This window comes from Artibeus jamaicensis, unplaced genomic scaffold (assembly GCF_021234435.1).
Source record: "Artibeus jamaicensis isolate MK-2021 breed Jamaican fruit bat unplaced genomic scaffold, CSHL_Jam_final scaffold_537, whole genome shotgun sequence".
Taxonomy (NCBI): Eukaryota; Metazoa; Chordata; class Mammalia; order Chiroptera; family Phyllostomidae; genus Artibeus; species Artibeus jamaicensis.
Genome location: NW_026522047.1, coordinates 14,450,647 through 14,476,502, shown reverse-complemented (window position 1 = coordinate 14,476,502; position 25,856 = coordinate 14,450,647). Strand labels below are relative to the sequence as shown.

At 45.7% G+C, this 25,856-nt stretch overlaps 1 protein-coding gene and 1 long non-coding RNA gene across 3 annotated transcripts in view; one reads left to right on the top strand and one right to left on the bottom strand.

Annotated features, from left to right (window-relative positions):
- The first annotated feature begins 2,008 nt into the window (after window positions 1-2,008).
- Window positions 2,009-25,856, top strand: part of TBC1D9 (TBC1 domain family member 9) — a 73,276-nt gene continuing 49,428 nt past the window's right edge. For both annotated transcript variants that reach the window (XM_053658281.1, XM_053658280.1), the window contains exon 1: window positions 2,009-2,337. In XM_053658281.1, coding sequence (XP_053514256.1) covers window positions 2,202-2,337 — 136 coding nt within the window. In that variant the 5' untranslated portion in view covers window positions 2,009-2,201. The remainder of the gene's footprint in view (window positions 2,338-25,856) is intronic.
- On the bottom strand, window positions 23,613-24,443 carry LOC128626326 (uncharacterized). Its single transcript, XR_008390255.1, has 2 exons — window positions 24,304-24,443; window positions 23,613-23,827 (listed from the first exon to the last, which is right to left on the bottom strand). It is a non-coding gene; the product is annotated as an uncharacterized LOC128626326 (long non-coding RNA).

Here is a 25,856-nt window from a genome sequence, read left to right as displayed (position 1 = left end):
TGGTGTCCAATTTTGTTTTCAAAGCAAGTTTTTATAAATTTATTTTGGTTTTTAATATTACATGTTATATTCAAATCTTCACGAATGGGAGAGATTTTGTGTATTTTGTTCACTTGTATATCCAGGGTATAGCGCACATTCAATAATTACATGTTGAGTGAATTAATGAATGATTATATAAATAAACAGCAATTTGGCACCAATAGAAAATGCTAATCTAGTTTTACACTTCAGGGTAGAGTAGAAATGTCAAGCCACAACAGTGAGCAAAATAATAAGGATACTCCAGAAGACAGTATGAAGACACTCAGCAGAGTTTTGTTAAAAAAAACAAACAAACACTAATTACATAAAATAAAAACATCTATAGAAGCATTTCAAAACAAGTTATGTAAATATATTATTAATATAATTTTTACATATGCACTTTTGCAATCATATTGTTTGTTTGCAGGTGATTTTGTGACCAAAGCACCATACTATGAGTGAGTTTAGTGTGTGAAATTTCCCTAAATGGCGAGGTCTCAGATGTTTTCTAAAGACGCAGAAGATCTGTCACTGCGATAGCGCAAAGGGAGACTTTCCTTCGTTGAGAGCCCACGGTGTCAGAGCCAGCCTGACGAACTTGGCCGGACGCGCTGGCTCCTCCACCTGAAGGAATTCAACAATCCAAGTGGGAACTACGTAAGTAAAAACATCTGAAGTCCATCCAAAACAGTGTCATTTGAGTGCTCTGTTCACTGGGAAAGGGAGAAGTCCCCGGGACTGCCCGACTTCCATGACAAAGCAGAGCTCAGTGAATTCCCATCACCTCGGAAGAGGAGCCCCTTTGTGCTGAGCCGTCTGCGGGTCTCCTGGGTGTAAACAGAGCTGGAAAGGTCCTCAGATACTTAGGTAGATGAGCTGTGATCACCACAAGCGAATCGAAGTACAGGGCAGAAAGCAAAAAGCTGTCTAGGGATAAAACTGGCCTGGTTTGTGCGTCTTTGATTTCAATGATTATTTTTTTTAATCCATCTATTAAAGTACAGATAAACCCCAGAATTCTGCCATGCCTGGTCCCGGAGGCTCCAAATGTCTGATAGAGGAACAGCTGTGGTGTGAATTAGTGGGTCTAAGCTTTTGGGCTGCTTCCAACCCCGCTATTGCTCCTGCCCCACAGGTCAAGCAAAGCAGTGATGTAATGCACTTAGCTAGGCCACTTTAATTACAAAGGAATGGAGAGGGGGAGGGGTTACAGCCGGTGACAAGTTTAGCACATGACTTGCCCTAGGGATGCAGGAAACAAAAACATCGACAGCCATTGGCTGCGCACACTTCCGACCCGGGCATCCTGCTCCAAGACTGGAACCTTGAAACACTTATTTCCTGGGAAGAGGGGTGGCGCCAGCCTGCGGAGCGTCCACCATAAACACTCTCGGCACACTTGCGCCACCCGCTACAGAGGCTGGCGGCGTCCTCCCAGCTGGGATGGGCGTGGGGCCCAGGGTTTGCCGCGCGGTCCCCAGGAGGTTCCTCCAAAGCCAGCCGCAGCAGCGAGGCGCGGCGCGCAGAGCCCACGGGGGACCCGCGCCCGAGGAAACTGGTGCCACCCCGGCTCGCTCCGAGTGAACCGCGCTGTCGCCATTCATTCGCAGTGTCCGGAGCGTCCTTCCAGCGAGGAGCTGGGCTTCGCCGCCGTGCGAGTGGCCCCGACACGGAGTGTTAACGCTCAGCGAGCTCTGGGGCTCTGAGGGCTTCGGGACCCAGGCGGCCCGGAGCTTCGGTCGGCGCCGCGGGAGCTGCCGCGCCCCGGCCCAGCTCGGCCCACACCGCGGCGCCGAAGCAGTGCGCGTGGCCTGCAGCCCTTCCCGCCGCCGAGCCGGACCCGGGACTGAGCCACACCGCCTCCCCCTCCTCCCGGCGCCCTGGGCCGCGGCCGGGCTGCGGGCTGCGGGCCTGGGCGTCAGCGGCCGCGGGCTCGTGGGAGGCGGCGGCCCGCGGGGAGGATGCTGCTCATGGTGCCCGCGTCCTCGCCCGCCCTCGGGGGCTTTGTTGTGGCCCGGGCGCTGCGGGCCACCCGCTGCTGAAGTCGCTTTCCGCCGCCGCACCGAGCGGGCGGGCAGGCGAGCGTGTGCCCGGGGGTGCGCGCCCGTGCGCGCCGGTGTGTGCCGGAGCCGACCCACCGCCCCATTGTCGGGGCGCCCGCGGTGCCCGGGAACATGTGGGTGAACCCGGAGGAGGTGCTGCTGGCCAACGCGCTGTGGATCACCGAGAGGGCGAACCCCTACTTCATCCTGCAGCGGAGGAAGGGGCACGCAGACGACGGAGGCGGCGGCGGTGGCGGCGGACTGGCGGGTAAGGAAGGACCGGCGGCCGGTCCCCGCGGGAACCGTGGGAGGCCCAGAGCGCTGCGGCGCCGGCTGGGGCCCTGGCCTGCGGGCACCCGAGACGCCGGCCGCCCGGTCTCCCTGGACTCGGCCACCCGCTCCACTTTGGTGCTGGGAAGGCACCCGGAGTCTTGATTTTCAGACTGTGCGAAAGATGCTTATTTTCTGACCCTGCCAGGCTATGGGCCCTTCGTGTACTGGTGCCTCGTAAGTGGGTGATGTTGACGGGAGTGGAGACGAGTGGGTCTGGGGTGAGGGGTGTATCAGTCCTTACGAACTAAATGCGGTACTTCCTCCTCCCCGCTCCCCTCTTTAGAAAACAATATCGCTTTAGATATGGGCAAGAAAGGTGGAGGACAGTTCATTTTTACTTAATTTTCTTTACTGGTAATGGCAGGATCAGGTATAAAATGCTCTTTTGTTTTCAGGGGAGCGATCAGCAAGGAACTGGTGTGGTCATTTCCTATAGCAGTTACCGCCTAAGAGAATGAATCAGGAAAAAGGAATTTTTTGTTTGTGTTTGTGAATGCACCAAATTGGACATAGCAAAGCCAGTTTTGTGCTTGTAAAAGGAATTAGGAGTACAACTTCATTTTAACTATTTTTAACTTGATCACTTCTTCCCAAACCCTCTCACAAGGCGTGATTAATACGGTACCTGTTACTAAAACCAGGCCCTATCTGTCACCCAGGGTTATAAAATCAGACCCGTGCCCCAATTCCGGCCATATCAGAAAGGTCTTCGTTAACTAACAAGTTTTCTTGGTGATAGGTTATACATAATCTTGAACTCGTACAGTACCAGAGGAAGGACTGTTGCTCTTCCTGTTGGTTAGCATGAGCAGAACTGGATACTTTTACAATACAATGAAAAAGTTAGCAGAAGAAGCAGGAGAGGTTCAATCAGGAAAGAGACTCCGGAAAAGGGAAGACTCTTGGCCTTACCGGAATATGTTACCCTCTGGGAGCTTGTGTGTGAGGTAAATTGTTGCTGCTAAGATACCCTTAGGAGGAATCATTCCTGATACAGTATGTATTTGGTTGTGATCCCAATTTGTGAACTAGTTTCCTAGTTTAAAGTTCAAGTGTCGCATTGCATGGCCTACGCGGTTTGAAAGATCTTGAGGAGTGCATCAGCACGCCTGTAAGCCCTCCGGATCTTTCTGTACTTTTCCTTCCATAAAAGAAGGGAATCTGCAGAGTGGCACGCCCCGCTCAGGAAATTCTGATGAGCAGCCTAGAAGCAGAATTTTCCAGTTCACTTTGCAGAAGTTGTCTAACTACGTCCATTAGTGTGTAACTTGCGTGGCGAATACTGGGATCAGCTGGGACCGTCTTTTACGCCTAAGACAACTGTGTGGAGTTGATGGTCCATTGGTCCTGAGAAGGCACTGGGAGTTGGGCCTTCATTTCCTGCCTGCGATTAACCCTCCTGATACGTAGGAACAACTTAATAACACCCTGTGACAACTCAGTAATTATTTTCTAGAGTTACTCGCAGTAGGTTATGAAAAACTGAGACACAGAGCCTTCTTTATCTAGTGAACATTTTTATTGCATTCCTACTGACTCTTAAAGCTGTACCTGACTGCAGTCACATGGAATCTCGTCACCGATGACTTATTTTAGGTAACGTTCTATCTTTTTGAATTGAGAAATCACAGCTCTTATAATTATTGCTGGAATAATTGAAATTATTGTCATGAGTAAAAATATTCCTTCCAACAAAGGCTATTTTCAACCCGCAAGGAAAAAATATTTGCTCTGATAGGTTGGTGCCACATCAACGGTAGCAGGAACGTTTCAGGAGTCCTCAGTAGTATAGTGTATCCTGATTCAAATGTAAATTCATTCGTGCGTTTATTAGCTCACTAAATCATTTTACGAATATTGGTTGTGACTTTCTGAAGGGCCTGTGTCACACAGCTCACAGCCTAGTGGAAGCAGGCAAATGTTGATAAAAATAATCATACAAATAAATTGATATAAAATTGCCACTCTACAGGGTCTCAGTAGAAAACAGAATCCAGTCTAGTTCAAGTGAAGGGCGTTTCATGGAAGAATGGCTCAGATTTATAGAGGCAAGTTTACTAGAGCCAGTGAAGGGCACACGGGGGCACTGTCCCTGGGTGGCAGGACTGATAAAGCTGGGGGCAGTGGGCTGGAGCCAGGAAGGATGGGCTTGGACCGCCGCAGAAGCAGCCACGCCTAGAAACACAGACCACAGCAAAATAGGAGTAGGGAGGACATGCTGGGCTTCTCTTCTCCGTCTCTCCAGCTTCTGCCAGTGCCTCCCATCAGTGGCACCCAACAGGTCAGCTGGGCAGGGTGTCCTGGTGATCTAGTCCCCAGGAATCAGCCTCCGAGGAGGGATCTGGCAGGTGGGGCCTGAAGGAGAATGACCAACATTAACTCAAAAGGAGAGAACCACGATGTTGGTCACCCCAGGGGAGGGGTGGGGGTGGGAATGGGGACAGGGAAAGATTCCCTGAAAAAGTGACACTTGAGTTGACAACAGAACAGAGAACCTGTGAGGAGTGAAGGGAGGAGCAAGGGTCGGGTACCAGTGGTTGGAGGTTTTCTGGACGATCTCAGGACCTTTCTGTAATGTGCATCACCTGGACCAGTGCACCGTGGACCAGTGCACCGTGGTCCACTCATGAAATGGATGACAGATGAGTAGGAAGCCTGCTCGGGGTGGGCTGGCCAGGAGTGCTCCGTGACCCACGGTGCTTGGGAACATGTTAGTACGAAAGCCGTCAGAAGTGATGGGCCACAGGGAGGCCACTTGCCTTTTTCTCTTTTTAACGAAGTTCTTCTCTTCCCATTCCCAGGCAATATACATAGGTATTGATGGACACAATAATGTACTTTATCATAGATGCATTTGATTGACTGTTTAACCCCCTTTAACTGAGTTTTCGTATTCATATGGAAAAGTTCACAAAATAAAGATGCATGTACAATGAGTTATCACAGTGACACCTTGAAACCAACACCAGGATAAACAGTAGAGCATTGGCAGTGCCTCTGAAGGCCCCTCCCCTGGACCCTCTTCCAATCTCTACTCACCCTCCCCCAAAGGTGAAAAAGAAACTCCTGTTTTTTTTTAGGGGGGGTAAATACTTTTTTGATGTTCTTTGTAGATTTTCAGCCAAAGAACTAACCTCTAGACACAATATTTTGGTCTTGACTATGCCTCTTGAGCAAGGATGAATGGCATCTTAAATGTGGATTCCTTGCTCAGCACTGTGTTTGTGATATTCATGAATTGCTGCGTGGGGCTGTGGTTTGTTCATTTTTCTGTGCTGCACAGAAAGCTATCGTCCAAGTGCACCTACCCCACAATTGTTTTTCCATAGTGTTGGCGGACCTTTGGATGGTCTGACCGGGTGCTACGGAGCAGTGGCTCTGATGGTTCTTGGTGCCTCTGGGCACGGATTTCTTCTACTGTCTATACGCAGGAGAGGAAGGCTAGCTTACAGGTCGCACGAACTTCAGTAAATAACATCAACCCGTTTTGCCGAGTACTTGGACCAGCATACTCCCATCAGCAGCAGACGGGAATTTACCTTGCTCTATGACCTTGCCAACTTTGGCAGTCTTTGTAATTTTAGTCATTCTGGGGATTTTGTAGTAATAGCACGTTGTGGAGTTAATTTGCTTTATCCTGACTGATGAGGTTGAGCATTTTTCATGTCTGTTGGCAATTAGGAGTATTTTGTGGCATGGTAGTTCAAGTCTCTTGCCCACTTTTCAGTTGGGGTGTCTTACTGACTTGTAGGTATTTTTAATATACTTGGGATATGAGCTCATTGCTGATTATATTGTGGCAGAATATTCACTGTGTTGCTTGTGCACATTGTATAGGATGAACAGAGGTCCTTAACTCAAATGTCTAAGTCCTTTACTGAGTCCATGTCCGTTCGGGTTAGTGTTTTATTGTGTCCTGTCCGGAAGTCCTTCCCTACTCCAAGTTATGAAAATGTTCTTCTGTCTTGTAGAAGATTTTCAGTTTTAACACCCAAATGTACATTTACACTTCACTGGGAATTAATTTTTGAATATCGTGTGAGATAGGGATCAAGTTTTATTTTAAAAAAACTTTTCAAGACAGTCAGTTGCCTCATCCTGATTGTTGGTAAATCCATTCTGTCCCCACTGTTTTGTAGGGCGATTTCAGTCATAAATCACATGCCCAAATGTGCGTCAATTGCTTTGGTATCCCTAGTCTATTCTTTTTGTCTATTAGAATGTGTTTTTGAACCAGTACCACACTGTACCTTTATGATAAGGGTTTACATTCATTAGATGAAGCCTCTTTCTTTGTTTTTTTGTTATTGTTCTTCAAGAGTTTCTTGGTATTCTTTTTCTTTTCCATCTAACTCGACATTTTCAAATCCACTTATTAAGTTCCACCAAAAAAGACATTAGCAACAGACTTTTGAACTGTTAAAATTTTAATGGAGAGTAAAGTCTTTAAATAAATCTGGGCAACACTGATATCTTTCTTGCTATCGAGACTTTTGGCCCATGCATGTGGTATGTTCCTCTTTATTTAGATCTTAAATTTTCTTTCAATGATGTTTCATAGTTTTTTGTGTAGAGGTCTTATACATCTTTATTAGATTTATTCTTAGGTATTTCATATTTTTTCATGCTACTTCTAAAAATTTCATATTCTATTTCTTTTTGCTCATCTAGAGAAATATAGTTGTCTTTTTATTTTTATTTTTATCTTAATCTTTATCCAGAACATAGCTAACTAATGAAATGAATTCTAGTGATCTGTAGAGTCTTTGATATTTTCTTCATATGCAATCGTATCATCAGAATATTGGCTGTTTTAGCTCTCCTTTTTTAATCTTTATAAAATTTTTCTTTGCCTATTTCCACAGGCAAATTGTACAGTGTGGAATAGTTGTGTTGATTTTCCATATCCTTGTCCCTTCCCAGGTTTCAGAAGAAAGACTTTCGACATTTGTTCAACTACAGTGATAATTGTGGAGATAATTTTGTTTTTTCATTTTAAGGGAGTTCTTATTCCTGGTGTACCAAATGTTTTGAATTGTGTGCAGGTGCTGAATTTTTTTTAATGCTCTTTATGCCTGTTGAGGAAATTGTATGAGTTTCTTTTATTCTGTTAGTGTGGTGACTTAATACTAACTGATTTTTCAAGTATTTAACCAAACTTGCATATATAGAATAATACCCTTGGCTGTGTTATATGATTATTTTTATATGTGCATTACTACTACTTGCTAAAATATTTTATTTAAGAATTTTGCCCCCTTATAAATGAGTAGGATTTTTCATGGTCACCCACCCCCCATTTGTCCTAAGACTTTACCTGACTTTTCAAAGAAGCTGTAAGAATGCATGCAATTTGTAGAGGATTTTATATGGCTTTCAACGTCTTCTGGGTGTTCATAAACTGGTCTCGAGTAGGGAAGAGAAAACATACTCCAGGCCTCCCAAGTTAGAAGTTGGAGGGACTGAGGCCGACTTCCTGTATCCTTTCTGCTCTGCTACCCTCGTGCACAGGGAGGATCCGCTTATGAAGAGATCCAGTTCTCTCTGTGCTTGGCTCCCAGGCCTGCACGTAAAAGCCTGTTTTGTAGTTGTATACAAATCAGGCACGTGCAACTTCAGACTAGGTAGTTTGGAATGCTAACAGTTGTGGTAGGTGCCACCTTGAGTGCTGGGACCCCCCATGGGTGCGTCCTAGCAGGCAGAGGGCAGACATTGCCTCAGGCAGACTGGAAAGCCCCCAGGGCTGCTTTCCCCAGCTTGTGGTCCCCACCCATTGCGGGCTCTGGTCTTTTTCAGCCCTTCCCTTAGGAATCAGACCACTGGGTTCAAACCTCAGCCTGTTACCAAGAGGTGCAATCTGGGATGTTCCTTCCTTTCTGAGCTTGGTTTTTTAAATATATGTATAAGATGGTTTAATAACCTTTTAGCAATCACTGTGAGGATTCTGGGAGGCAAATTATGGAAAATACGGAAGCATAGAGAGCCATTCATAGATGACACCCCATCCTTTGCCTCCCCTTGCTGACGGGTCTCCTGCATGTGTTGGGAGGCAGGGCCCCTAATCAGTTCACACCAGCGTGGAAGCAGTTTGGGAGGTCTGCAGTTTGCAGAGACATCACGTTGTTGTTGTTGAAGGGGTGCTGGGAAAGCACGTAGTATCCATCTGATGTCTTGGCAGCTTAAAAAGTTAAGTCATATATTCAGGCTTTTTGGAGAAGGTAATTTTTGGTCAGCAACTGTAAGTTGCTTTTATGTACCTACCTTCTTTCCTCCCTCCCACCCTCCCTTCCCGGATCTGCACATTTTGAAAGCTCTGCCAGGAAGCACAGTGCAGATGCTCCTGGACGTACCACCGGGTTACATCCCGATAAACCACTGGAAGTAGAAAATACCCTAAGCCGAAACTGCACTGAGCACACTTAAACTACTGAACATTGTAGTCTCGCCCACATCAAATGTGCACAGGGCACTTAACACACAGCTGGGCAAAATCACCCAACACAAAGCCTGTTTTATAATAAAGTGTTGAATAGCTCATGCAATGTATTACGCATGTCCCTTTCTCAGCATCGTAAAGTCAAAAAAATCACAAGTCGAACCATCAGAAGTCAGGGACCCTCTCTCCTCTCTGTCCTTCCCTCCTTCTCCCTCCACCCTTCTCTCTCCTCCCCTTCTCTGTACTTGTACAAATGACTCTCTGATCGAAGCAAATGCGACCACCAGAGAGAGGACTTGGGTAGAAGATATGGAGGGGCCCCCTTCTCTCTGCACGTACAGGTAAAGATGTAAATTTGGATGGAGATAGAGATGCGTAGCTACAGATAGATGGTTAATTAGCCGATTAGGGATTTGTCATTCAGAAACACTGGTCCAGTACAGTGGTCCCCCCCTTCGCAGTTTTGCTTTCCCAGTTTTAGTTTACCCGTGGTCAACCTCAGTCAGAAATACGGAATGGAAAATTCCAGAAATAAGCCATTCATGAGTTTTAAATTGTGTACCATTCGCTGTAAGGTGGTGAGATCTTGAGTTACCCTGCCTTGTCCTGTGTGGGATACCAGCCACCCCTTAGTCCCTCATCTCCACGCTGCGTGTGCTCCCGGCCGAAGCCACTCAGCAGCTGTCTCAGTGATCGGGTCACCTGTCAGGTATCATTACAGTGCTGGTGTTCCAGTCCACCCTCGTTTTCCCTAATGACCCCAGAGACACTTACATGACTTTTTCACAGCATATCATTGTAATTGTCCTAGATTATTATTAGCTATTGTTAATTTCCTACTGTGCCTAATTTATAAATTTAACTTTACCATGGGTGTGTCTGTACGGGGAAAAACAGAATGTATAGGGTTCGGTCCCAGCCATGATTTTAGGCACCCACTGGGCGTCTTGAACTGCTATCCCCCGTGGGTGGGGGGAGGCCACTGCAGTGAAACCAGAAAGCCATGAAGACGTCATTAACCCACTTTCCGCGCGTCCTTGTTTTGCGTTTCTTTGTTTTTCAATCAGGTCGATGTTCTAGAAAGCTCAGAGGATTTGCCAGTGTGTTTTGAGATGTTCTGAAGTTGTCAGTGGGCTTCTGGTTTGCTTCAAAGGGCATCCTTTCAGGGAGCTAGGCTTCCTCTCTGTGGGACCCATTAAGGTTCTCCCTCTCTCTCTCCGTGGAAGGTCTGGATTCGAAAGGTTCATCTGGATGAACCAACTCTACTGCCTCCTGTTTGGTTCCAAATCAGGTTCACAGAGCGTGGTGAGTAACAAGCCCAGGGGGCGAGAGCTGTGAAACAGGCCCCGCCCTTTTGGCTCAGGTGCTCCAAGGCTTGCCTGGCAAGTATTTGCTAGAGGGAAGGTCAAGTCAAACACTGAGGACTTGAGCTTTGTTTGCACTCAGAACAAAAAAGTCAACCTTGTTAATCCCATTTAGTGTTCTTAGAGTGTGTTCACCACTTACTCATAAGGAAGAAATTGATTTCAGTAGTACAAATGAAGTTTTTAAATCTTGTTTAGCCTAGGAAGCAAGGTAGTCTCTAATAAAACTAAGCAGGACTTCATAAATTTACATTTGGGCTCTTTAATTAAAGCATGAAAAGAAGAAATTGTTACTTCGTTTACTCGTCTTTTCCTCTATTGGCGTTATGTAACATTAACATGTCCATTACTGTACTGAGTGTAACGTGAAGAGACCACGCAGGTGACAGGCAGAGCGTGGGTTTGTACTCAGCTGTGATGGAATATAGAAAGAAAAAGATGAAAAGCAAGACAAAAAGAAGAGAGGAAGATGAAATTGGAATGCATCCTTCGGGAAGTTAAGCAAACAGGCAAAGCGAACCCCAGTTTTAGAGATGCAGTCTTGAGTGTGGAAATGAAGGGAACAGGCAGAGAAAGGCTGTGCCTTCTCCCGCGTTGTGACGTCATTGTTGGGTTGTCATTGGTGTGATGTCATTGGTGTGATATCACTGTTGTGTCATTGCCTTAGCTCCCTGTGGGTTATAGTAACATGATTTTGTGTGCCAGGGAAATCTGAAAACTAACTCTAGATTTTCCTAAAAAAGATGTCCAGACTTTCCCCATTTCCAGCCTTCTGGTGAAGCCGCCTTTGGGATCAAATGTGGTTAAGAGGCACCGAACCCTTGGCTTTAGGACCAGCCAAGGGAAAGGCCTGTCTGTATGGCTTTCCATAAAGAATGCAGATGTTTGCGTTTATTGTGACGGAGGCCAGTCTCCAAAAGGTATGGCTACCAAAGGAAAATGAGAATTTGACATATAATAGTGATTTATATTAATGTAATTAATAATCTTTGTGGATATAAAAATATCATTGTGCTTTTTATGGGATCACTACAACAGTTTGGCTTCCCCAAAATATTGAGTTGGTCGAAAAGTTCATTTAAATTTATCTACGCAGTAGCTTTGTTAGCGCTTAGTTGTCCTTAACCTCATTTGAAGCAATTTTGTTAGATTGTGTTATAGCAGCTGCCATGTCAGTGTGCATTTTTAAAAAAATTATCAAAATTGCTGAATTTTTGTGCAGCCATTTTAAGATGGAAGATGGAAGAAGATACGTAACATTTTGAGTGTTTTATTATTTCAAGAAAGGTAAAAATGCAACTGAAATGCAAAAAAAAAAAATTGTGCAGTGTGTGGAGAAGGTGCTGTGACTGACCGAACATGTCATAGGTGGTTTGCGAAGTTTCTTGGTACTGTTGACATTTTGGCCAAGTAATTCTTTGCCGTGGGGCTGCTTTCTGCAGGGGAAGATGTCCAACACCTTCCTGGTCTCTACGCACTAGAAGCCAATAGTGGGAGACAGCTGACATACTCCAAATGCCCGAATCAATAAAGTTACTGGTGAAAATGAAGACCGTGCCCTTTATGTTATGGAGAAAACTAAGTGGACTTCTTGACCCACCGAGCATTGTTTTGTTTGGGGATGTTAAATGGGTAAGACTTGCAGGAATTCAGGGCCCACCGCTCTCAGCCGCTCCTTAGAGTGCGAATCAAACATGTGGAGAGCCAATACCCGCAAGTCTTACCTGTCTCAACTTTTCCACCCAAGTGATTTTCAGGAATTTGTAGTTGCTTGCAACAGGATTACTGTCTACTGTTTCCAGGTGATTGTGTTACTCTTCCACCTAGTTAAAAATGTGCAGTGCACTGTGTACTTTTAAACAACAGGAATATACCACTGTCTTCGAGTAACAGTTTCAGTGCTTCCTTCTTACTTTCACCCCTGTACCCGGATGTGGGGCCCTCAACTACAGGTATTGTGGGGAGACCGTAGGGGCACATGCGTCCCTGCCTGACTGTGTGTGCGTGTGTTGGAAAGATGTCTCAAGTGGGGAGGGCGCAGATTGAGACCGTGGAGAGACTGGCCTCAGTCTCAGGCCTGATGCTGCCCTGGCTGCTCCCTTCTGGGCAGAGGCCCCTTTCAGGGAGCCCTGGGCTCCTCCATGCCCTGCCAGGTAGCTCCCCTGGCGCCCCCTTGTTAATGCTCCTTCCCTACAGGCAAATGGGGTCTGAGTACAGAAGCGGGAGTCGGCCTTTCCCTTTGGCAGTCTAAAATTCAGCATGTGATTGGGCGGCTTCGCTGATCAGTGCAGACCACACCCTGCGCTTCACTTGAGCAACTCTTGGGGAGCTGGTCCTCAGGATAAGCACGCAGGCCCCTCTTTCTCCCTGTGGTCTGTTTCACAGCTGGTCCAGCTCCAGTCTCTCAGAGATGTCCTGCCTGAGTGTGACCTGTGTGATCTTTAGGAGATGCCCTCTGACGTTAACCATTTATCTGCTGTCACCCATTTATCTGAGCCTGCTGTCCCCTTCCTCCTCACTCTCTCCCCAGAAAAGCTAGTTTTCCTCTCTTCCGAAAACCCCCATCTTCACGGCAAATTCCATGCACCCTTCACGAAGGCATCAAATAATTTTGTTGTTGAAAAGATTCATGAATTTCTGTTTTTTTTTGTTTTAAAGAAGCCCTGCTCACCTTGGCTATATGGCTCCAATTTCAGGGTGTGTTTGACTAGCCAGCACTCCATGACTTTGGCACAACTTTAATACCTTAAGTTGTATCCTTGATAGACATATCTGTAATGAGTCATGATCTTCTCCCCCATAGAAACTTTGTACCAGTAAAAACTTCATTGGGTAGCAGAGCACACTTCTTACTCTTGCTTTTTGTTTCTTTGTGTGTGTATGTGTGTGTGTGTAAATTTCAGTTTGTCACACCAACTGTGTACAATCAGATGTTATGGCAGATTAACTTCAGTATGTATGCTTTTAAAGGCATTTACAGGTTTCTATTGTGTTCTCTATCTGCTGTGCTTCTGAGGGGGATCTCCAAAAAACCTGGAATTATCTCCTGGAGGGTGGGCCCCTTGTAGTAGAGGCTGCCCCTGCGAGGCGAGTGCTCTAGGAACCCATCTGTGTCAGTGGACCAGCTGGCGTTGTTGTGAGAGGCTGCATTCAGCTTCAGTGAATTTTTTTTAAGACTCTTTTAACACGTTTACCCATTTCACGATGGGTGATTTAGGAGTACACCTGCCCACACCATGCCAAGTGTTCAGCAGCTTTTGACCAAAAAAGGAATGACCCCCGTGCCCTACCCTTCCTATTCACCCAATCTCAAAGCCAAGTGACCTTTTTTTGTCTTCCCGGATGAAAGAAGTCCTTAAAGGGAAACATTTTGCCTATGTGGAAGAGGTGAAACAAAACAACAGAAGCACTAAAAGGCATCAAAATCAATGAGTTCAAACACTGTTCTGAGCAGTAGAAAAAACAACTCAATAGGTGCATTATAACAAGTGGACAGTACTTTAGAGGTAAATGAAATTTAAACATGTAAGTATAAAGACACAATTTTGATAAGCAAATTCCAGTTTTTGGGGTTGCCCCTTGTATGACCCACTTTTTTAAGGTTTAGATGAGTACAAGGGTTTTATTAAGTCCTGAATACTTTCTTCCTTGCTGTTACTCACCAACTAGATCTTTGTCTTAGAGGATCCATGATGCTTACGCAAAATGGAGTAGGGTATTTTTATTTATTTTTTAAAAGATTTTATTTATTTATTTTTAGACAGAAGAGAATGGAGGGAGACATAAAGGGAGAGAAACATCAATGTGTGGTTGCCTCTCATGTGCCCCCTACTCGGGGCCTGGCCCACAACTGAGGGATGTGCCCTGACTGGGAATAGAACCAGCAACACTTTGGTTCTCAGGCTGGTGCTCAATTCACTGAGCCACATCAGCCAGGGCAAGGGAGAGAGTATTTTTTAAAAGCTTAGTAAATGGGAACAATCATTTTTGAAAAGGCATTGGAAATGTTTTTCCAATAAAGTGTGAATGTCAAAGAAAATGCCTTTTTAAAAATATTTATGGCAGATAGAGTTTGATAAAAAGAGATTCTGTATTTATGTTTCATTGTCAAGTATATTCGCCAAGTGGAAGGAGACCCAGCAGTGTTGGCTTCTAAATATGTGACTACAGTGCTTAACTTCCTAGAGAATTTTCTAGGTGGAAACACAGATAGACCCATGCCCCCCCCATGTTTATTGTGAGGGTCATATGAGGTGCCCTCAGTCTGGGGGCAGCGTGGACGAAGTCAAAATAATGTGTAAATAAAAACAGCCTCGCCCCCAAGGAGCAGAAAGACATTAGGGAGAGGGAGGGAAAGGAAAGGAGAAAGGAAAGGGAAGACAGAGGGAGGAGGAAGGAGGAAAAAAGAAAAGGGGAAAGAAGAGAAGAGAACAGGAAAGAAGAAAAATGTTTCGTTTGGCAACTGTCCGGGCTGGTAAATTGGGAGGCCATTTGTTTCTTAAATGTAGGCAAAACTGACTGTTCTTTATCTCCTTGGAAGCACAATAATGCACTGTTTTGTATCACACAGTTAAACAGTGCCACGTACCTGGGGACTTCCTGTACCTTGAGGTTCGGTGCACCTTGTTTCTGGCACAAAGTAGGAAGCAGAGAGAACGCATTCGTAACTGTCGTCCAGGTTGCCAGGTACAGTCCGGAAGTGGGTTTATGGAAATGAGTGTGTAAATGCACATAATAAACATTCAGTGCTGTTTAGTGTGCAGTTGTAGGGCTCCTCGCTGAAATTAATAGGGAAAATGAAGGTCCAGGTATTAAGAAGCATCAAACTTAGTCCCCCCAAACCCTGAAGGATCTAGAAAACACATTTCTCAGGAAGAGAAGTTTCTTTGGAAAGACCCTTGTCTTCCCAGGCGAGTCTGGTCCTGATGCCAGCTCACTGAAGAGGGATTAGCACCTCGATATTCAACACCTCCTGGCATTTCAAAGTCAAATAATTGTTTTTGAAGGGGAGTGAGGAAGGAGGGGATGGAGGGAAAAGGGATATTGCCTATCTTGTAAAAGTCAAGTTTTTAAAACGTTCAACGCTTTCTTGCTCAGAGAAATCTCTTTTCCTAAATATTTTGTAGCACAGGGTCCTCTTAGTCCGTCTTTTGTTTTTCTGGCTTTGACAGAGATGGAGATGATGGTCATGGGGGTGCGTTTCATTACTGTGAACTATGAGCGTAGTTTTGGGGGGCACAGGGTGATAAGTGGAAACTGACGCTCGGCCCCAGCAGCAGAGAGACACTCAGGAGTGATGGGACCAGGGCGGAGTGGGGAGTCTGTGCTGATATACGTAGTTGGTCACAGGCTGTGATTTACGCTGGCAGCTGTGTGGCACAGCGCCTCCCCGATGCATTTCGTTAGAATTTACAAATATACGCTGTTGGTTGGATTGTGTCAGTAGTAATGTTCATTCTCTGATACTCATCCAGCATCTTTGAAATTAGCCCCAAAGTGGTGCTGATTCAGATAATCACACCTTCCCCCAGAAAACCTGGTTTCCTGATGACAGACAGGGAACCGTAAGGCCTTGGCACCAACAGTTCTGGAGAGACATGAGTCCGATCGATACTGAAGCCAGTTCTCACTGGTGACGGTGTGGCTAATGCAACCTGACCCAGACCAGATTTCCTTCTGGTTAACCAAATAAACACTTAATGAGATGAGATGAGAACTGAGCAGTGTTTTAGGTAGAATATGGGGGACATGGGCAAATACACAACAGAAGTGTCCTTACTGGGAGGGGCATCCTGATGTCCCAAAAGTCATCTTGTTTTTGTAACTGAGACGTCAAACATTATTATCTAGCGATTAAGGTGGGATGCATTTGCCTGTGTGAGTGTATTTGCAACTGTACAGAGCTATATGTGAGTGTATGATTTTCTTTCTGAACAAGGCCGGTGACAGGTGACTGACTAGGACGAGCCACTGTCCCTGGAGAGCCGCTGTCCTGGAAGTCAGCTGGAGATCATGGTGTAATCTACCCGCTCTCTACATCCCACATCCCTTCAGTAACTTAGAACCCATTTCACAGTATACATTATTCATACGTCCATCAATACTCTTCTGAGTTCATGTTTTCACCGGGTACTACCCCTGGGGACAGCAGTCTAGTGTTTAAAACTGTGGACTTGTGGTTCAGAGCTTGGCTTCGGGGCCACTCCCTGAGCAGATCCTATACGGGGCATTGCGTTCTTAGAAAAAGGTGCCCCTTCTGAGCTCTGCCCCTGGGAAGTCCCCAGGCAGAGCCAAAGCAGATGTCAGCACCACCGTCCCTCTTGTCCAGGTGCCTCTGTGCAAGGTGCACGCTGTGCAAAGGGAGAGCCAGCTCTGTGCCAGGTGGAAATCCACTTGGCACTTCCCAAGCTGGTGTGATCTGGTGCAAATTGCATTTCCTTGTTTCAGTCTCCTCGTCTCAAAGTCAGGGCGAAAGTGCCTGTGTATTGGAGTTGTTTACACTTGTAAGTGGTGGGTATTGAGAACGGCAGCTGGAACCTAGCAGGAGCTCCGAGCCCTGGCCATCGCTTTGAGGAACTACTGGGTGAGGAGCAGGAAGGCTCGGCCTGTGGTTCTCAGGTTCCACTCGTACATCAGTAGTTCCCATGATTCGATCCAAGGGACCGTGCTTCTGACTGGCTCAGCTTTGAGGTCCAGAACACCAGGTGGGACACATCTTCCCCTTCGTGGTGCAAGGGAAGGAGAAGAAGGCATGGAGTGAGAATGCTTGGTCTCGAGTCCCAACGCTGCCAGCTTCAGCTTTTTCATATAGGAAATGGGATTTTCGCTGAGAGCAAGCGAACAGTGAATCTGGGTGACTGGAGGACTCGCAGATGTGTGGTTTTGTTTTACTGTGAAGTTGCATAGGGTCTTAGATCAAGAATCTGTCCCTCAATACAGGTGCCACCTTGCAAGCTATTTATTCTTTTGTGAACCAATCATTTTGGTGGCTCCAAAGACCTTTTTTTTTTTTAAGGGTTAGTCAGAAGAAAATTCTGGATTTCGGCATCAAGACTCCTCATAATTAATAGTGATCCTAATAAGACATAATTTCTGCCACTCACTAACACAGGTTTTTGGCTCCATAGAAGCCACCACTGAAAGTCTGGACAAGTCAGTGGGGATCTCTCTCCAAAATAGACTGTTCAGATTCGAGTGAAGTAATTACCCCAAAGATTGTTTTTATTGTTTGTTTTTTTTTTAAACATCAATGTGTGGTTGTCTCTTGCATGCCCCCTACTGGGAACCTGGCCCACAACCCAGGCATGTGCCCTGACTAAGAATCGAACCCATGACCCTTTGCTTTGCAGGCTTGCACTTAAGCCACTGAGCTACACCAGGCAGGGCTGACTCTGTTTTTCATATTATGTGGCTGGATACCTTCTAGACAGACTAATACCTTCATGTAACTCAGAAACTGCTTGAACTTGAGAGAACTGCTTCCTTTCTCCTTATATTGGGTGGTGGCCAACATTCTTGACTGTTGTTGAACATGGCATCAAAAGAATGTGCCTGCAGTCCGTCGCCAGTGACCTTTACCATCAGTGTACCCATTTGTATTTTGTGTTGTGTTTACCACAATACATTCTTTAACTTCAGTGCGCTGGGGTCTACTTGTCTTTAGTTTAGCCTTGGCAGCAGGCCAAACAGCACAGTGACTGCCTGTACCACACCTGCAGATGCTTCAAAAATACATGCGCGTATGAGAACCCCCATGTATTTTTAGAGAGACTCTGTCTTCTAAAGAACATTGTATCTGGAGCAAGATTGTAATGAGAAAGGGTAATACTGCTTCTGCAGGGCCATGGGGCCATCAAAGAGACGCTGGAGGTGTGGAGAGAAGCCAGCTGATGTCTCAGGTGGAGCCTACCGTCAGGCGGTGGCTGGATGAGCCATCTTTCTCTTCTTTTTTTTTTTTTTTTTTTTGCCTTTTCTCTATTTTTACTCTCTGGCTAATTCATCATTCACTCACTGACTCATTCATTTATGCATCTATTCTTCACCCATTCATCCATCAGACAGATATTAGGTATGCTTTTTTTTTTTAACTGAAGATACAGAAGTATATGACATCATCCCTATATTTGAGAGACTGGATTCAGCAAGAATCTGCACAGATGTTTAAGACTGAAATTAGTTTCTTGGTTTTGTTGAGACTTAATGAGAGAGGCTTTGAAATGCAGATGGAGTTGTCCGTGCCCTCTGTGGAGAATTGTTATTTGTGTTCGTCAGGGATTTTGTCACCATGGGTTGCCTGCTCCTTTGTAGGCTGGGGGTGCTTGGAGATTCTGCCAGGCTTTGAGCATCGGGAAGCGAGCCCCTGGCCCCGCTGTGGACAGTGACACCTAGGGAATCCAAGGTGAAGGCAGACTCAGGGGTCAAAGGGTGTGACACCTCTGAGACTCAAGAATCGGGTTCCGGGCAGAGTCTTCATAGATTAACTAGAGTCGTGTGTTGTTCACTAGGATCTGTAACTGCTGAGGGTAATTAATAATACAAAAATGAAGTGACCTTCATACAAGTCACTCAGGTTCCTAGTGTGAACGCCAGGTGGCTGGCACCCAGTGTTAGTGCTCCAGGTGACGCCCACACTTGTGGTCGTGGTGGCGGACATGGCTGGAAGCACAGGAGATGCATTTGGCCAGAGGAGGTCAGTTAGTTCCACAACACGACACAGGAGGTTTTCTGAGTGCGACCAGGGGAAACTGAGAGTCGCCACATCGCGTGACCGAAGGTGCTGCGTGAGCTGGGGCCCAGGCCACCCGTGTGGTGTCCCGGTCCCAGTGCCAGTGCGTCACCCACGGAGCAACCTCATCGTTCACAGCGAGGTCATGGGGTGTTTTCAGACTGATTGGTTTCATAATTTTGATGAATTTAATTTGGAAATATATTCTGTTTTTCTGGTGGTCAATGAGCTTTGCGCATAAGAAGTTTAAATTCGGATTTATGTCTGTGTGTATGTAAGTAACATCATTTTAAGAAAAGGTCACAGGAGGTGGGGTTGTGAGGCTGTTTCTGTCTTGAAGGTTCCCAGTTCACATCATAAGGGGAACTGCCAGAGAGAAGGGACTGCAAAAGATGACCCTTAGCAGCTCCCCCTGAAGCCTCCCCTAAATTCTTGAAGCTAATGATTGATTTTCTCAGCAAACAGAGCCTTTGACATAGTCATGAAGACACTTGAGAACTGAAGTGTTTTGAATAATAATACTTATGTATATGGTTCAAGATCCAATAATATTAAAAGGTGGACAGTGGGACCTTTCTCAGCCCTGTTATCTGCTCTTGGTAACCACCGTGTTCATTCTGTGTGTGTCTTCCCCAGGCCCTTTGCATATACAAGCAAGCACCAGTACGTGGCTGTATCCCAGCCCCCCATCGCTTTGTGCAGGCCTCTCTGCACCGAACTCTCTTCCGAGAGAGAGCTGTATGTCTTCCTCTCTCGGGACATTGCATGTCGCCATTGTTCTTCCAGGTTATAGCTGCTGTTATCCCATTATATGGCAATGCCGTATATTTAACCACTTCCTTTTGTTGTATTCAAACAACATTTTGAGACATAAATTCAAGACATTTATGTTGTATTCAAACATTTACCATATGTTTTGGACTATAAGGTGCACTTTTTCCCCCTCCCCAAATTTGGGAGGGATAATGGTTGTTAACGCCGCTGTTGAGTTCTGTTTACATTTACATTGGTAAAATGTTATGTCATTTATGTTACTTAATATTTTACCACATTTTTTGCTTCAAAATTTTTTCCCTGTTTTCCTCCTCTAAAACCTAGGTGCGTATTATGGTCCAAAAATAAGGTATACAACATGCTGCCATAAATAACCTTGGCTGGCCCTTTTGCCGGGTGAGACGTGTCTTCAGAATAAATACCCACAGTGGAAGTGCAGGGCCATTGGGTACGTACATGCACGTGGAGTTTGGACAGGTAATGCCAAACCCCCCGCCCTTGGGATTTTAACAAGTCGCACTCACAGCAGTGTCCGAGCACAGCGTTTTCCCGGTCTCCTTAAAGAGAGTGCGCTTTCAGACTTCAGGTTCTTGCCTTACTGATAACGGGAAAATGGGACCTCGGTGTGTTTTCCATTTGCGTTTCTCTTATAAGTGATGTTGGATATTTTTCGTTTCCCGGCCATTTCTATTTCCTCTTCTATAAATTGTCTGGTATTGTCCCTTGCCCACTTTTTACTGGTGGCTGCTTTTTTTCTTACCTGTGTATACCTGAATTGCATCTTTTTTGTTTGTCTTTTTAGTTGACTTACGGTGTTTTTGCCCTGTAGGAAATGGGGGGTTTTGTGTAGAAGAATATATCTTTTTTGGTCAATGTTTTCTTGATTGTGAATCAGAGTTAGAAGCCTTTCCATTCTCTGCTTCAAAGGGGATTTTGAAAAGGCCTTTCAGCCACATTTCCTCCCCTGTGTGGAGTAGATCGCTTCCTGGGCTGCGTCACGGCTGCGTCACGGCTGCGTCACAGCCGCGTGACGCTGGCGCACCGTGGCTCATCCTACGTCCTTTTCATCTGTAGCACAGCTCCAGGGAGCTGAAGCTGGTCGAGGGCCTTTGCAGTTTCCTACTGAGCCGGTAGCAGACCAACTCTGTCCTTAGTCTGTACGTCGTTTCCTTCTCTTGGCACTTTTCTAAGAGGGTGGGAAGAGCGAAGGGTAGAGCGGGAATGACCAGCCAACTCTGGAACCTGTGTAGTGACTTCGCATTAATCAGACCATTCATTACAGAGATATTTTACCACTTGTTATTTTTGTGACTTTTATTATCTTGAATTTATTCAGAAAACAGTGCTACCTGTAGAGTTGAAAAGTAGCGCTTTGATCATCAAACCTGGTGTCCTTCTGGAGCATATATTAGTATTGTCTCATTTCAGTAATCCTAAGGGCCCTGTTTGGATTGGAAGGAGGCTGTCCAAGACTGGGAAATAATGTTGTGAGTCAGTTAGCTGGAGGCCGGGCCTGTTGCGGGTGCCCGTCGTACTGAACCCTTCAGAGAAGGCTGTAATGATGCAGCTGTGTTCTGTGGGCATCCTTTTCACCTAGGCCAGCCGCCCAGGGGCTTGAGAAGAGAAGCCGAGCGAGTGCAGCCTATGAAGGGTAATTACTAGGAATTATCAGGGTTTGTAATTCAAGATGCCATCATCGCTCAGACACAGTAAGGCCTTTCTGATTGGAAAGGGCTCTAATAAGCAGGTAGTATGATTTCCATCATACGAAGTAATTTGATAGTCCAAGAGAAAATGAAAAACGCACCCCCTCACACAGGAGGTTGAAAGAAATCAAGAAGAGGGAGGAAAGGAGGTGGGGGAAAGAGAGGGAATGAGAGATTCCGAGAGAGAACCATAAAGAGTAATTAGCCATAATTCAGGGAGCAGGGTGGGGAGTCGCAGGAGGAATCCGAGGTTCTGAAAAGGAAAGGGGGGAGGGGTGGTACACCCAGGAACAGACGCAAGTGGGGAGAGACGTTTCAGACGAAGGGTGCTGAGAGTCTTTTCAAAGTCCAATGTGAATAAATAGCAGCGTGGGGCAGAAAATAACGGTTTAATTGTTTTAATAATAGTTGAAGAATGAAAGGTTCAGGATGGTGTCATTTTTAAAAATTGTCAGAACCATAGTGTTATCGCTTATATGTTATTTCCCAGGCTAGTGACTCTCCACTAAACCACGGGTTTAAGATCAAGAGAACATTGTCACAGCCAGACACCAGCTGTGTGGGAAGTCACTATGCAAATGTTTGCTGGAGGGATGGATGAATGAATGCGTGAATGATAAATGAATGATCTTCTTGGGGCGTATGTAGATCTCTGATCTAAGTTCAGACTGAGTGAAGATATTCGTGATCTTGGCTGTATTGGACATTGACTTACCTTGGCAAGCAGTCGTTCATTTAATTCTGAGACATGCCTCTGTAGCACAAGCAGGTGGAAGTGTACGACCTAAAGCTTCTTGCTCTGAAAATTAGGCATTAAAAAAAATACTAGATACCTTGCAGGGCAAGACACTCCACAGTTTATATAGCAGTTCCATACCTAGGATGTCATCTGATTTTCCCAACAACTCTGAGAAACTGGCAGAGAAGATAAATCATCCATGTCTGACTTAAACTTTTGGCTCAGAGAGGCTAAGTGACTTGCCTGAAGTCACACAGCTCCCAAGTGGGGAAGTGGGAACTTGAACCCACCACTTGGCCCTGTCATGTTAGAAACATTCCTGTTTGCATCAAGGAACTGGACCAGTGCAACTATCTAAATGTTAAAGATTAGTTTTTCTAGGGGTTTCCCTGAGGACCTTTTTGGGGATAATTTGAAATGTGCATGTTGGTAATTCCCGAGTGAGGGGGCTTGCTAATTGTGAAAGTATGTGGTTGTTGTGGTTTGTTCATTGGGCTCTCTGGGAAGGGCAGAGGCCCGAGGCACCGGGCATAGGTTATATGGGGTGGCCCTCTTTCACTTGTCTTCAGGGTCCATTCAGGGAAATGAGAAATAAGGATCAGAAGCCCTAAAACTTTTACAGAGAGGGGGTTTTGCTGTTCTAAGAAAAATTTCAAGAACTAGCACAAAGGCAAGCAACGAACAGGCAAATGTCACCCATTACTTCCTGATGTACATATTTATACTTTTTTCTTACAAGAAGAAGAAAAAGCCCTGGCTGGTGTGGCTCAGTAGATTGAGTGCCGGCCTGCGAACCAAAGGGCCACTGGTTCAGTTCCCAGTCAGGGCACATGCCTGGGTTGTGGGTCAGGTCCCCAAGTAGGGGGTGTGCGAGAGGCAACCACACATCGATGTTTCTCTACCTCTCTTTCTCCCTTCTTTCCCCTTTCTGAAAATAAAAATAAAATAAAATCTTTTAAAAAATAAAACATTACTTTTATTCTTTCTCCTTTTGTAACTGGAAAATCAAACGCAAACAAAGACACATTTAGGCTTTTCCTCGCCTCCCCTTCCCCAACCTTAACACAGATCACAGGAAGGAGACAGGGGAGCTGTCTGTGTTTTCCAGCTTCAAAGAGCAGATGCTGTGGGGGGCGGGGCTGAGCAGGGTGTGAGGGACAGAGCGAAACTGATGTTTGTTCACAGGGACTGTTGGGTGAGCAGCACTGGCATAGGAGGAATTCTCTGGTGTGATTATCTTTTTAAAAAGGTTTAAAGTACGACGTAATCTTACTTTTTGTTGCATCATTGTGTTTCCTTACATCCAAAGAGAGGAACCAAAATGTGACGGTCTTTTTAGAGCTCCCACTACTGTACCCTGAGTTTAAATGAGATGGCATATTGTAGTGTTGTGTGTGTGTGTGCATGTTATATTCCTTAGAGATGAAGGAGCTAGACACAGAAGATGTAATTCAAGGCACAAGAAATATAGCAAGACCTTTATTATTTCTGTGTCTCCCATTCGTTACTAAAATAATAATATTAGAGTAATTCGCCACATATTTCCTCTTGGCTCATCAGTCTCTAACTTGAGGCCTGCAAGTGGTTGCTGCTGGTAGACTAGGGGGTGTCACACTGCCCTCTGTCTGTGGTGCCCGGCATTGTCGCAGGGTGTCCGGCCTTTCACCGTTTCTGCACAACCCTGGAAGAAGGAGAGTTGTCTTGGGCCGCACGTTAAATCCACAAACACTAACAAAAACAGCAACAAAAATCTCATAATGTTTTAAGTAAGTTTTTCATCTTGTGGTGGGCCACCTTTGTCACCATCCTGGGCCACAGGTTTGACCATCCCTGGTAACATGAAAAAAGAATGGTTTTTAGAAATGACTGGCTCCTGCCCCAGGATGCTGCTTTTGTTATCACCGTGATCCCTTTTCCCATCCATCATTGATATATATATATATATATATATATATATTTTTTTTTTTTTTTTTTTTCAGAATAGTTCACAAGCTATTTCTAGGTCATCCCTGAACCATTTTTTAGGAAATCTCTATTGGATCTAATGTGTTACACAGGGACTTGTCTGTGTTTGCAGAGTGTTTAGCTATATTGAGAAACACTTAATGTTTCTCAGTCTGTGTAAATAACAGACAGCTGACAAAACGAGGGCCTTACCTGCGCCGTGTACCTGCCGCTGCAGTCAAACCATCTTTGCCTTCTGGTTTGGTGCCTCCTCTTCGTGGTGCCACGGCTTCTCTGTGCCGTCGGGCCCCCCCAGCCCAGGTCTCCCTTTGAGGCCTGCACCTGGACCTCAGGTGAAGGCTGCTCTCCCTTCATCTGCTGGAGGCCGAAATGTCTCTGGGAAACATACCACAGTTTCATCCGGTGACTTAGGGCTAAACTAGGACTGTGATTCTTCTGAAGGAGGGTTGCGAGGAGAGTTTCATGCTCCCCGAGTGGTGTAAGGTCAGGCAAGACTCCCAGTAATCCGGCCGGGCTGCCGCTGAATCTCTCCCTTGTAAATAGCATGATTGTCTTAATTACAGTTCTTCAGCCGCTATTTATATCTGTGCTGGAATATTTGGATGCAAGGCTGGAAAGCATATTATTAAACTGTCGTTAATGCCTTGGCGCTTCGTTATATAACACTTGTCTTGCTGTCCTACAAAAGGGGTTGTTTACTCAGAGCCCCTCTTAGATGGAGCCAAAGGGGTTACTTAGGATGTTAGCGGGAAGCTTCTCTTTGGAAGGAATGAAGACTCGAGGACTTGGTTTTGTGGCTAAGATCGGTGGGAACTAGAACTGGACCTGGGAAGGCGACAGGGAGGAAGGCAGCCCAGGGAGGTGGCCCCTGCGGACCCCGCGGTGGCTCGTCAGCCCTGCACATTTTTGCCCCGTTCTGTTGCTCACCACGGGCTCTTCTAACCTGTGGTTATCCGACATGAGGTGTCAACTTCAGTGTAAACACAGTAACCATCTGTTTATTCCATCGCGTGAGCTCTCCCTTCAGTAGAGGAAGCGCAAAGTAGGAGGTTGAATGTCCATTTGAGAAATTTGTGAAAACACAGAACACAGAAGAAAATCAAATTAACACTTTGGATTTTTGGATATGCCAAAAATCATTAAGTATACACAAAATATGTTAATTAGTATAATCTTTAAAAATAATACATATACTTTTTAATATAACTACATTATATTTTGGCAGATTATGATCATACAGAACTAAAGGTGCATGTCACACAACATACGACATGCATTTTGCCACATCATTAGGTAATTATTTGAGGATGTGATTGTAAATGTCCATATGAGATTATAGATATATTCACTTGGACATTCTAGGTCATTTCCTAAATGTAATTCACGGTTGTTTCTATCTCATATAATATTATTTCATTGTGGAGAAGGTTCTATGAATTCGAGGGCAGAAAGGAGACTTCCCCAGCTGTGGGCAATACACGGCCCCCACAAATGCTGCCTGGCAGAGGGGGTCCGAGCACGTCCAGGTTTACCTCTGGGGAAGGAGGCGGTCTCACTGCCCCCACCAGCGCCTCAGGGGCTCCTCTGCCTGCGCCGTCCAGGCTGACGTTGGCCGGCCCCAGCTGTCAGTGTCTGGTTTTCAGACCTGCATCTGGAGACAAGATCAGAATCATACACCTTCCTGGAACTTAAATGGCAGCCAGCGGTAAATGTAACAAAAATGTACCTTCCTCTTCCCAAGGGGG